Here is a 12,843-nt window from a genome sequence, read left to right as displayed (position 1 = left end):
TATAAACTGTTCTCTTAGGGTGTAGAAAGCCAGTCATTGCTGAGACTTATTAGTGTAAGTTTCAAAATAGCACTTGCTCAGCATAATAATACCTAGCAATACCTATACAGAGCATATAGGCCACAAGAGAGGTAGCATTATCCCCTTTCTGCATATGGGGAAACTGAGGCAGGGGTGAAGTCACATGTTCAAGGTCACCCAGCCGGTCAGAGACAAAGCTTGCACTACAGTGTAGGCCTGCTGGATCCCAGTCCAGTGCTCTGTCCACTAGGGCACACTGCATCTCCAAAGACGGCAGAACTTACAGATGCCAGAGTGAACTAGATAACCTTTTAACCCACCTACCAAAGTATTTGCAGTTTATCATTCAAAGCTGGGAGCTGCATGGAGGGGCTGTTGCATTAGCTGTCCAGCGTGGGAGGAGGAACAGCTGAGAGCTGAAGGGAAGGGCGTGACTTGAACTGTTCCCAGTTGTTCCTCCCCAGTATTAGCAGGCACACGTCGTCTCTAGTCTCAGTGGTAGGAGACTGGGTTTGCTACGCTGCCAGCATGAAGGCTTTGCTAATCCTGGGGCTTCTCCTCCTGCCCCTGGCCGCTCATGGGAAGATCTACGGAAGGTGTGAGCTGGCAAGAGCAATGAAACGGCTTGGGCTGGACGGATACTGGGGCTACAGCTTGGGACATTGTAAGTCTGCTTCCTTGGAGGAGATGTGCATGTGGTTCAGGGGTCAGGGAGGGAAAGAGGATAAGTTGACAGGTGCTAGTTTTCCAATCAAAAAGCGGACCTGGCAGTGTCCAGTCAGATGTACTGACTGGAGACCAAAAGTCCCCTTACCACGGAGGGTGGGAGTGGGAGGGGAGGTGCTGGGTCATCAACCTTCGACAGCCCCCACTCAACCATGGTTGCCTTCTATTTGCAGACCGGAGGGAGGTAGGCTAAAAGTCCAACTGCAGCTCCTTTTCCAGCCCTGGAGCAGAGGGAGCCCAGCTGTGAGGGAGGGAGGATGAGACAATCCAGCAACAGGGAAGAGGGAGAGCAGTGAGCGATAGGGAGAGGGTGAGAGAAGAGTGAGTGGGTGCAGGGCTTTGGGGAAGAAGTGTGGCTGGGGCAGGGCCTCAGGAGTTTGATTTTCAGCAATTAGAAAGTTGGCATCCCTTCCCCAAAACACTTCCTGGTGTTTCCTTCAAAGATATTGGCCCCATGTGGTGTTCATATGACAATCAAAAATTTTACATGTAGAATGTTTTTTTTCTTACTCTTCATATTTAATAAGGATTGTGAATCTGATCAGATTAAAAGGAAGCAAAACTACCTGTGTGTACTTTGTACTAAATAATCATTTGCATCATCTACAAATTGGTGATACAGGGGCATTTAGATTCACATTTATGTAAAATATCAACCTGTGAGAAGTTTTTATCACCAGAGAAAATACATCAATCTGTATGTGGTTATTTTTTTTAAACGGAACCTTCACAGGGGTGTGCACAGCAAGATATGAGAGCAACTTTAACACAGGTGCCACGAACTACAACCCCGGTGACCGAAGCACTGACTATGGGATTTTACAAATCAACAGCCACTGGTGGTGCAATGATGGCAAGACTCCAGGAGCCAAGAATGCATGTGTAATCCAGTGTCGTGGTAGGTGCAATATAATGTTCCCACAGGTAACACTATGAGCGGGCAATTCTGCCCTTTTACACAAGTGTGAGCCTATGGCGTTGCAAAGTTAGAACTGAAGGCAGGTTTTGTTGCTAGTAGCCCTATATTAAAAAAAGAAACAACCCCTTATTCTACAGGCAGAAGGGCGGGGTTTCAGTATGTGGGGATGTATGTATGCTACAGAAGGGGGTTCCCAAAGGATTTTTCCAAAAGGAATAGTGTTCCTTTTTTCCGATTTTCTTTTTTAGGTTTCTTTATTAAAAACAATTCCCTTTTGGAAACACATTTAGTACTTACCAGTTATGTTGATTTCAGGACACTTAACTTCGTTCTTAGAGCATGAAATTCACTGCTATGTGGAATGCTAGCACAAATGCTGGTTCCTGATCTTGCTTGGTTTTAAAAATACACATTTTAATGTTTATAGTTTAAAGAAACAATCAGCTTGAAATCTAATCCATTTTAAGAATGAATTTAAAGTAATTTCAAGTGCTGCAATTTCCCTTCACCCATTTTTTGAACTTTTACAATTATTGTATTTTTTTGGACTAGTCTCCTCTGTTGCTGTGTTACACTCACAAAATCAACATAGGGAACTTTCTCTCTGACTACACAGAAAACCACAAAATAGCTATTCACAAAGGGTAAACCCAACCCTTTTGGAGAAAGTTAGCACAGGACATATGGTCTTACCTAAGACATATTTCACCCAAAGAGCTGTCAAGGTCACCCAGTAAAGAAGATGGAAAAAATACCAAACAATATTTTTCTTCATTTCTTTGAATTTCTAGTGGCTCTTTGGTGCTACTTGTAGTAATATTTGGTTTTAAATGTTCAGACAAGGGTATGATATTGAAGCAGATGGTGTGATATCCCTTTATCGTACTAGAACAAAATTTGCTTTGAAATAAGATCATTACAGTAACTCCCCACTTAACATCCTCTCGGTTAATGTTGTTTCGATCTTACGTCCCTGCTCAATTACAGAACATGCTCCATTTAAAGTTGTGCAATGCTCCCCTATAACGTCGTTTGGCTGCCTGCTTTGTCCACAGCTGGCAGCCCCCCATCAGCTCCCCTATGCCCCCCCAGGGCCTCCCACTTGCCAGCAGACCCCGCAGATCAGCACCTTTCCCTTCCTTCCCCCACTTCCTGCCTGCAGCATTCAACTGGCTGGCAGCATTTCTGGGGGGGGGGGAGCGAGGACTTGGTGTGCAGGCTCCTCCTCCCTCCCCTGCCTCCCGAATGCCACAAATCAGCTGATTGCTGTGGGCAGGAGGCAGGGGAGGGAGGGGGAGCCTCCATGCCCAGTCCTTGTTCCTCCCCCCACCCCTCCTGCCCCCTGAACGTCACAAGCCAGATGATTGCTGTGGGCAGGAGCGAGTATGCAAGCACACCTCCCGCCTCCCTCCCTTGCCTCCTACCCGTGACAATCAGCTGGCTTGTGGTGTTCAGGAGGAAGGGGGAACCTGTGTGCCATGTCCTCCCTCCTCCACCCTCCCTCCTGAACACCGCAAGCCAGCTGATTGCCGCGGGCAGGAGGCGGAGGGGAAGAGCGAGGATGTGGCATGCAGAGTAAAGGGGGCGGGAAGAAGAGGTGGGTTAAGGGTGGGGGCTTGGAGGAAGGGTTGAACCCCTTGCACTTGCAGAGTAGGGGAAGCTGCCGCTGCTGCTGCGCAACATGCTTCTCCTAGCCTACAGCACCTTCAGCCTCCATGCCTCCCTCCTCGTCTCCAGTGCTAGTGGGCTGTGTCTGTGCGGTGTAAGGCGGGGGCACCTCCCAACTATAGTACTGTATGGCAAAAAAAAATTCTCTGGAACCTAACCCCCCCCACCCCCATTTACATTCATTCTTATGGGGAAATCGGATTCACTTAACATTGTTTCACTTAAAGTCACATTTTTCAGGAACATAACTACAACGTTAAGTGAGAAGTTACGGTATATATAAAATACAGCAAAGAAAGCCAAATGAAAATAGAACTAGATAGAAACTACAAAGAGAAGAACATAGCATTTGCCATATGGATCAGACCAGCGGTCCTGTAGTCCTGTATAATGTTTCCAATTGCACTGGCCAGTACCACATGCTTCAGAGGAGGGTACAAGACACCTTGCAGTAGCTGGCTATGGTATAACTAGCCCACAGACTGACAGCATTCTAAAGCTAGGACTCAGTTGTGAAATAACATGATGATTGATACCATCACATTGTTCACTCTGCTTGTGTGTTCTATCCCTTTCCCCCACCCTGGGTGTGTCTTTACATTCAGACTGTAAACTCTTCAGAGCAAGGACATCTGGTATTCTGTGCTTGTACAGTGCCTAACACCACTGGGCCCCATTCTTGGTTGACTTTAGATGCTACCATCATCAACTTGATTAGTAAATAATAACAATCAATAAAATCTAATTTCAATATCAATTTAGGATGACTGACTGAAAAAAATGAAGGGGAAAATGTTGATTTTTCTTCTCCCTCCTGTTACCATTGTATTTCTTTAGATTTACTGACAGAAGACATTACAGCAAGTGTAAATTGTGCAAAGAGAGTTGTTCGCGATCCCAATGGCATGGGTGCATGGTATGTTTAAAACTCTTACAACAACTAACAGTGACATACTTGCATGTATACTTAGGGAGGGGCTAGTTAAAAGAGAGAGACTACGATCTTCTTTTGGATAAACAAGCTTGTATAGAAACAATAAGAAGATAATATATTTATTAACATTTGAACTTAGAACTTGTAAGCTAAGAGTTCATAGCACAATAAATTTATGGACATTCAGGATTCTCAGTTGTAGCTATGATCAAGGTCATCAGGACATTTAGAACAGCAGTGGAGATAACACTCAGATCTTCCTCCTCCAAAAACTCCTACCGCTTGGACTGAAAAAACCTCTTGGGCTTATGACATCGTTTATCAGTTTTGATTCCATTCAGTATAGGGCAGTGTCGCTGTGAATGGGAGACTTTCCTGTCTGCTTTAAACAACAGTCCAGGTGAAATGGGACTGGCTTCAGCTGCTGTCCACAGGACAATTAACTCCTTCCTGCCCAGGTTCAGCGGGGCACTTGTCCATAACATTACAAGCACAGGTTTCAGAGTGGTAGCGGGGTTAGTCTGTATCAACAAAAACAACAAGGTGTCCTTGTGGCACCTTAGAGACTAACAGATCTTTTTGGGCATAAGCTTTAGCCCACAAAAGTTTATGCCCAAATAAATTTGTTAATCTCTAAGGTATTACAAGCGTGCACACACTCGTCTACTTAGAGAAATATATTTGATGAGCATCTGAGGTTCCCAGGAATTCAAACACCAATGTGACAAATCCAGAATCATCAAGGAGTTCAAGATTATGTCTATGCTACACACCAGGGCCACTTGATCCTTCATATGACACTGGGGATAGAACTGAAGTCAACTTTCTCCAGAAGCTGTAGCTAAACGGCAATCGGGGGCAGGTCTAGGCACCAGCAAAGCAAGCGCCTGCTTGGGGCAGCCCATTTGCAGGGGTGGCAGGAACCAACAGAGGGCTCTGGGAGCTGTAGTTCCTTGGTTAGCTCTCTGCCTATAGAGCCAGCCTTGGAGCAGGGAAAGAACTACATTTCCCAGCATTCCCTTGGTCACTACCAACTGGAAAGGAAAGAGGGGGACCTCATGCGGCAGCATGCTGTGAGTGGAGAGTTGCACTGTGGGTGGTAGGGAGACCATATTTTAACATTCAAAAAACAGGACACTCCATGGGGAGGGAAGCCCCACCCTGCCACCATCCACTCTCTCCGACTGCCCCCACAGAAACCCCAACTCATCCAACCCCGCCCCCCCCGCTAGCTGTCCCTTGATCACCCCCTCCTGGGACCCCACCCTCTATCTAAGCCTCCCTACTCCTTGTCCCCAATTGCCCCATCCTGAGACCCCCCAACTTCCCCTCTAGGACACCACCCCCTACCTGTCCCCTGACGAACCCCTGGAACTCCCATACCTATCCTACCGCTGCCTGTCCTCTGACTGCCCCCCCAAACTCCTGACCCATCTAATCCCCCCTTCTCCCTGCCCCTGACTGCCCCCCCGAACCTCCACCCCATCCAAGTCCCCCCCGTTCCCTGTCCCTTGACTGCTCCCCCAGAATCCCCTACCTCTTCTCCAACCCCCAGCCCCCTTACCGTGCCACTCAGACCAGCATGTCTGGCTTCGCGCAGCGCCAGACACAGTGCTGCATACATGCTGTTGTGCTCCCCGCAGAGCGCACAGCCCCCCCTCCACACACACACACACACAGCACCTGCCTTCCAGATTTGAACACCTCAAAATTCAGGACTGCTCGAGCTCAGTTTGGGCAGCTGTTACTTCATTTCTCCCAAATCAAATATACTGATCCACTGTAACTTGCTGTAGAAAAAGTAGGATAAAACTGAGCAAGAAATGCTTCCCAGTGGTCTTTAGGACTGGAATTGCTATTTTCAACAGACATTGCCTTTTTGTTTGTTTAAAAGGAAGAGAGTGACATTGCATTAGCAAAGTCCCCAGAGAAAGAGAGTAGAACAAAAGAATAATAAAGGCACCTCAACTTTTCCTCATTTATGGAGGACAGTCTTATAATATGCATCCAGATATCCTCCAATCACACAAGCTGAAAATTGTTCCACTCTACTGCAGCTCTTTAACCATATGGGAACCAATCCTGTCTGTGTTTTGTGCACATCCAAAATTCCTGCTTAATGACCTGCCCTGGGAGCAAGCTACCAGTGACCCAGGGCTGCGGCGGAAGGAGGGTGCAGGTGGGGGGGTAGGGAGAGCCCAGGGCTGGGGCAGTAGGAGGTGTGGGGGAGGGGCACTGGTGGGGGCGGCAGGGGGTAGCCCAGGGCTGGGTGGCACGGGGTGTGGGGGGGGAGAGCCCAGGGCTGGGACAGCAAGGGGGTGCAGAGGGGAGCCCAGGACTGGGACGGCGGGCAGCTAAAAAATTTTTTGCTTGGGACAGCAAAAGACCTAGAATCGGCCCTGATGGCAATGAGCAGTAGTTCTGCAAATACACCAATTTTCTGTGGCTGGGATAGAAGTTGGTAAGTGGGCCTTTTGAAAATCATTCTGGCAATATTTTAGGAAGTGTTGGTATGCTTGAGATTGATTCAGGCATGATCCAGGATGCAGGATCCAGCTGGTCCATGCAGAGTAAGCAGGTGCTGTACCAGAATTGGGCCAGTGGCAAATTACTTATTAGATTATTTTTGCTGTCTGCACAAATATTAACCATGTACATACATTTAAAGCAGTTGGTATTTTTCTTCAGAGCCTTTTCGCTAATTTATGAGTTTGCCATAATCAATTAACATAATTTTTAACTCACACAGGGTGGCATGGAAGAAGTATTGCAAAGGAACAGATGTCTCCCAGTGGATCAGAGGTTGCCAGCTGTAAAGTGTTGGAGTTTATTTATCCCAGCTTGGTTCCCTTGCAAATTAGCAGGGATTTGCATAGAGCAAAATGTTCCCTACACTTGTTTCCATTTTACAGTTAATCATGTTCAAAATAAAACAAACTCAAGAGAGAGGTTTAGTGCAACTAACTGGTGAAATGCAAATATTTTACTCCTTGCTGGTAAGTCTGTGGAGCTTTCCATGTGACCAGCTGCAGTAACTTATTTTGTGTTCTGCACAGTGTAAAATCTTTTTTTCAGCTTTATATTATATATACACATCAAGATAAATCAAATCTGTTTTTTCTGTGAGATCCTGCTACTATTTTGTTCTGCTCATTATAGTAATATGTCATCTTGCTTGCGAGCTTACATTCATTACAATCAATAAAATTACTTACTTTGCACGTAGTTTTTGTGGTGATTGGTTCATGCAGAAGAGAAACTGAATATGAGATTATGAACTTGGGCCCACTGAAGTCAATGGAAGTTAGGAGCCCAAATACCTGTCAGGAGCTGGGCCTAGCACTATGAAATAAAGAGTATGAGAGAAGTGCATCATTAGGGAGTCCTAAATATTTTATCTCAACTATCATAGTTTGTAAACACATGGTGCAGAATTGAAATCTGTTATATATAATTACATTCCAAAACCATGAATTTGGGTTTAAAAAATCTGTTCAGGTAATTACTCAAATACGCTGATGTCACTCATCACATCATTTACAACAACCCAAGCATTTAAAAGCAAAGCAATGAATAGTTAGCAACACTGGACATCTTACACTGGCCACATGATGCTGGTCCCAGTTTAACACAGTATTGAAGCACATGAGTCATCCGCTGAGGTCAGTGGGAGAGGAGGAGGACTCCCAGCACTCCTGCAAACCCCAGCTAGCAGATACTCCCTTGGAGACTGTTACTAGCTGGCAGAGTTAGCTTTCCACTGTGCTGCCAGAATTCTGGTCAGCGTGTTGTGGTGGGATCCCCACTGACCACATGGTGGAACCCTCTGCCACTGTTATGGCCTTGGGCTGGGACCTGGCGGAGTAGGGTGGCCCAGGTCCCCCATCCCCTGCTGCCACCCCTACCCCTGGGGTGACAGCGTCCCCACCTTAGGCCAAGAGGCCTGCATTTGTCGGCTGTCTCCCTGAGCCAGAACATCAGGCGCCTTCCTGCTTCCTGCTCTGCCCTTCCCAGAGGGCCAGAGCTCTGAGACTGCTGGCTGCTCTGCCTAGAGGGTCAGAGCCCTAGATCATTGGTTGCTCCACGCTGCCCAAAGGGCCAGAGCCTCATGACTGCTGGCTGCGCCACCCTGTATGAGGTCCTGAGCCCTGGACTTCTTGCGGCCTGGTCCCTGCCTAGGTGACCAGGACAGTGGAGACTGCTAATCCCCCTTTTAGCCCATCTTTCCAGAAACGCAGGAGCAAGGGGGCCTGTGCTCCCTCTGAGCCTGACAGGGAGGAACAGCCACAACCTCGTACATCTCTGGTGTGAGCAACTGCCAGCTCCCATAGATTTAAATGGGAGTTAGGCGCCTAAATACTTTACAGGATCTGGCCCTAGGAATCCAAAGTCTTTAGGATGGCAAGTGGAGAAAAAAAATGTGAAAATAGGAAAGTTCTTGTGGCTCCAAAAATGGCTTGAAGGATTCCCTCTCCCCGAACCATCAAGGAAAAACCTGTGAGTTGTAATGGCATTAGTCACATATATTAATACACACAGTTTGGCAAACTTCTGCAGTGCTCTGTTAAAATCAAACTGTAGACAGATGAATGAGGAAATTAACATTTTTTGTCTTTACAAAGGGATAGAAATATTAATTTAGGATTTCTCAACAGGGCTTTCTTCATAGTGCTGTTCTCTTCTGTAGGGAACCGCAAAAGATTGTGTCACAGCCTAGCTAGGGTATTTGCGCTTTCTCGGCCACCGGTCACTGTAGGACACGGCACGCCAGGTATAATCTGCTTCTAACTGGTTAGGACCAGTTTGCATGGCCCTCGGCCAAAGGGCGTACACCGCCTGTGAAAAGTCCCTGGCCTGTGGCCCAGGGGCGAACACAGCTTGTAAAAAGTCCCTATTTGCATATGCATAAGATGCTTTTTAGACTGTATATATAGCTGCATGGTTTTGGTCCCGCCTTTGGGCTCCATACCAGGCCAAGTTTCGGTGCGCTGGGTTCCCCGCCTCCGTAACAGCAACGCCAGGAGTCCCCGTTGTGGGTGTGTCACTTTACCTTCATTAAAGCCAATCACTCACAATGTGTGTGGGCCTCGTTCTTGCAAAGCACACTGGGTAGGCCCAAAGCCTCCCAAGAACCTTACATCTTCCCTGCCTGTATTTGCACAGTTCTCCTGATTAAGATGAAAGTCAGTACAGTTCTGGGGTGGGTTTTGTTTTTAACATCTATCAATTGTATGTGTAGTAAGGTACAAATCTAGGCCTGGAGGCTAAGAATGAAGCATTTTAGCTGTGTTTGTTATGGAGAAAAACTGAATCCCATACCACATAACAATCCATCTATGGATTTAAGAAGTGTTCCTGTCTTTAACACACAGATACCCAACTCCCAATGGGGTCTAAAACCCAAATAAATCTGTTTTACCCTGTATAAAGCTTATGCAGGGTAAACACACAAATTGTTCACCCTCTATAACACTGATTGAGAGATATGCACAGCTGTTTGCCCCCTGCCAGGTATTAATACATACTCTGGGTTAATTAAAAAGTGATTTTATTAAATACAGAAGGTAGAATTTAAGAGACTCCAAGTAGTAACAGACAGAACAAAGTGAATTACCAAGCAAAATAGAACAAAACATGAAAATCTAAGCCTAATACAGTAATACAACTGAGTACAGATAAAATCTCACCCTGAAAGATGTTTCAATAAGTCTCTTTCACTCTTCCTAATCTGGGCACAATCCTTTCCACTGGTACAGCCGTTGTTCCAGCTCCGGTGGTAACTATCATGATGGCTCTCCCTTTTCTCTGTTCCACTCACTTACATATCTTTTGCATAAGGCAGGAATCTTTTGTCCCTCTGGGAACCACCACCCCCACCTACCCATCCCCTGCTTCTCAAAGGAAAAGCACCAGGTTAAAGATGGATTCCATTTTAGGTGACATGATCACGTGTCACTGTAAGACTTCATTACCTACTTGCCAGCACACACATATACAGGTAAAACAGAACCATCTGCAGTAAATTTTCCTGGTTAATGGGAGTCATCAAGATTCCAAACCACCATTAATGGCCCACACTGCATAATTACAATAGGCCCTCAGAGTTATATTTCATATTTCTAGTTTCAGATACAAGAGTGGTACATTTATACAAATAGGATGACCACACTCAGTAGATTATAAGTTTGGAATGATACCTTACAAGAGACCTTTTGCATGAAGCGTTTTCCAGTTACATTAGCATATTTTCATAAAATCATACAGAGTGCAACGTCACAGTCGCATAGCCGGAAATTCATGTAGAGTCGAGATATTGTGAGTTTGATACATGTCAAATGGTCATTTTAACACACACCACAGGTAGATGGTTAAGAATCGATTGAATACTGTGGAAAATTATGTTTCTTGGTGCCAAAGAATAAAGAATAAAGTCTTTCAGCATTATAAATCCAAAATGTGAGTGTCTTTAAGCGTTATTAAACCTTAGCGTTATTATCGGGCTGTATAATTATGAACTTTTTTTGTTATAACTGGTTCACATGTAATAAATAAGGTCCATGAAAGAAAAGTAACAGTGTTAACTCTTAATAGACTAGAAAAGTGATGATGTCACACTCCAAGCAGATAACTGTGAGGAAGGGGATTACTTTCCAAACAACCGGTGTCAGGTTATAACGTCAAAAAAGGTCATTTTGTTTCCATGTAAACACTGTAACTAAGTGTTTTAATAGGTAAGCGAGTGTATGTTACTAATCATTGAACCTTTAAGCAGTGAAAAGACGTGTTGCAATGGCTGCAATGTGCTTTAAATTACCAACCATGTGGTGTGTCAGCCATCCTTAATGCTATAATGCTTGCAGTCAGGAGCACAGTATATAACAATATTCAAATGCCCCATGGCAGAAAGATGGAAAAGAAAACTCTCAGGAGCTGAGTATCGTAAACAAAAGGCTGAGAAGGAAAAGGACCAAGCAAAACAGGGGGGATCCTTCCTGAAATATCTTCTCTTTAATCCAAATAAAGATGGAAGCAGTTCACAGCATCCAGATGAAGGAATTTTACTTGGAGAGGAGGTTAGCTCACATCCGCATGAAAGCAGTTTGTAACATCAAGATGAAGGTATATTACTTCAAGATGAGGATAGCTCACATCCACAAAAAAGCAGTTTGGAAACTCAAGATGATGGAAATTTATTTCTAGATGAAGGCAGCTCACAGCATCAGACTGATATGGAAGTGGAGAAAATGTATTCACCTTCAGAGAGACATGCAGAAATTGAAGAAAATGAAGTAGAAGGAAGAAAGGATGAGGAAGTTACAAACAAGTTACATGTATCAGAGGGGTAGCCATGTTAGTCTGGATCTGTAAAAGCAGCAAAGAGTCCTGTGGCACCTTATAGACTAACAGATGTATTGGAGCATGAGCTTTTGTGGGTGAATACGATGAATACGTCATGCTTCAATATGTCTGTTAGTCTATAAGGTGCCACAGGACTCTTTGCTGCTTAAACAAGTTACAGTATGGGACCCAGCTACATGGCCCAGATGTGATGACAGTGTGTGGCAAATTGTCGTGGAGCATGGACCCAAACAAGTTCATGAATTTCCTTTCCCTGAGGATGGAAATAAAAGAAAATTCTCTGCTCAGCATTACAAGAGAAAACTCATTAATGGGGAAGAAATTAATTGAAACTGACAAAGTATCAAAGGACTCTGCGTTTTGCTTTTACTGCAAGTTGTTTAGAAATCAAGCAATTGGTTCATTGTTTACTGAAAATGGTTCAAAGGACTGGAAAAACGTATGTTCAATTATCTCTTCACATGAAAGAGATACAGAACATTTGGAATGTTTTCAGAATTGGATAAAACTTGAATTACGATTGAAAAAAGGATAAACTATCGATGAAGAAAATGTATGTGTGATCAAGGAGAAAAAAGAATATTGGCAACAAATATTAGAGCATCTGATTGCTTTAGTGAGAGTTCTCAGTGGGCATAATTTAGCATTCTGTGGCTGTGGTAGAAATGAAAAATGTCCAAGTAATGAAACTTTTTAAAATTTGTTGCATACCTAGCTTTGTTTGATCCAGTCATGAAAGAGCATCTATGTAAAATAACTGATCATGAAAGACAGCTTCATTACTTAGGAAAAAATATGCAAAATGAACTGATTCAAATCCTAGCAAATGCCATTTAAAAAAAAATTGTAGAAGCTGCCCTGTACAAGAGTTCGCTGGGGCTCGACCCTCTCTGGAGCACTGGGGAGCCACACCGGGCCACTACACACTGTTGGTTCCGGGGAATTAGTCCGGCCAGGGGGTCTCCCTCGGTAGCCCTTGCTGTAGCTGGCCAAAATGCGGTTAGCCCGGCCCTGGCTCAGGGCAGGACAACACCGCTAAGTCTGGGTTCGGGCCCTCAGTCAGGGCTGAACAGTAACAACAGTATTAGGCCCAGGCCCTGGGTCAAGGCAGGGCAACAAACGCTGAGTCAGGGTGCTCAGGCCCTCAGGTAGGGCTGAGCAGTAACAACAGGCTCCAGCCTCCTCAGGCCATGGAGAGGAGGAGTCTGCCATCCAG

The 12,843-nt window shown here is 45.2% G+C and overlaps 1 protein-coding gene across 1 annotated transcript; it reads left to right on the top strand.

Moving 5' to 3' along the window:
• Positions 1–387: 387 nt before the first annotated feature.
• LYZ (lysozyme) lies at positions 388–7,170 on the top strand. The gene is made up of 4 exons (XM_030548766.1): positions 388–685; positions 1,481–1,645; positions 4,172–4,250; positions 7,018–7,170. The coding sequence occupies exons 1-4, from the start codon at positions 550–552 to the stop codon at positions 7,082–7,084; spliced, it is 447 nt and encodes a 148-aa protein (XP_030404626.1). The 5' UTR covers positions 388–549; the 3' UTR covers positions 7,085–7,170.
• Positions 7,171–12,843: the final 5,673 nt, after the last annotated feature.

This window comes from Gopherus evgoodei, chromosome 1 (genome assembly GCF_007399415.2).
Source record: "Gopherus evgoodei ecotype Sinaloan lineage chromosome 1, rGopEvg1_v1.p, whole genome shotgun sequence".
Lineage (NCBI taxonomy): Eukaryota > Metazoa > Chordata > Testudines > Testudinidae > Gopherus > Gopherus evgoodei.
The sequence above is the reverse complement of the archived record's forward strand: the minus strand, read 5'-3'. Positions and strand labels throughout refer to the sequence as shown.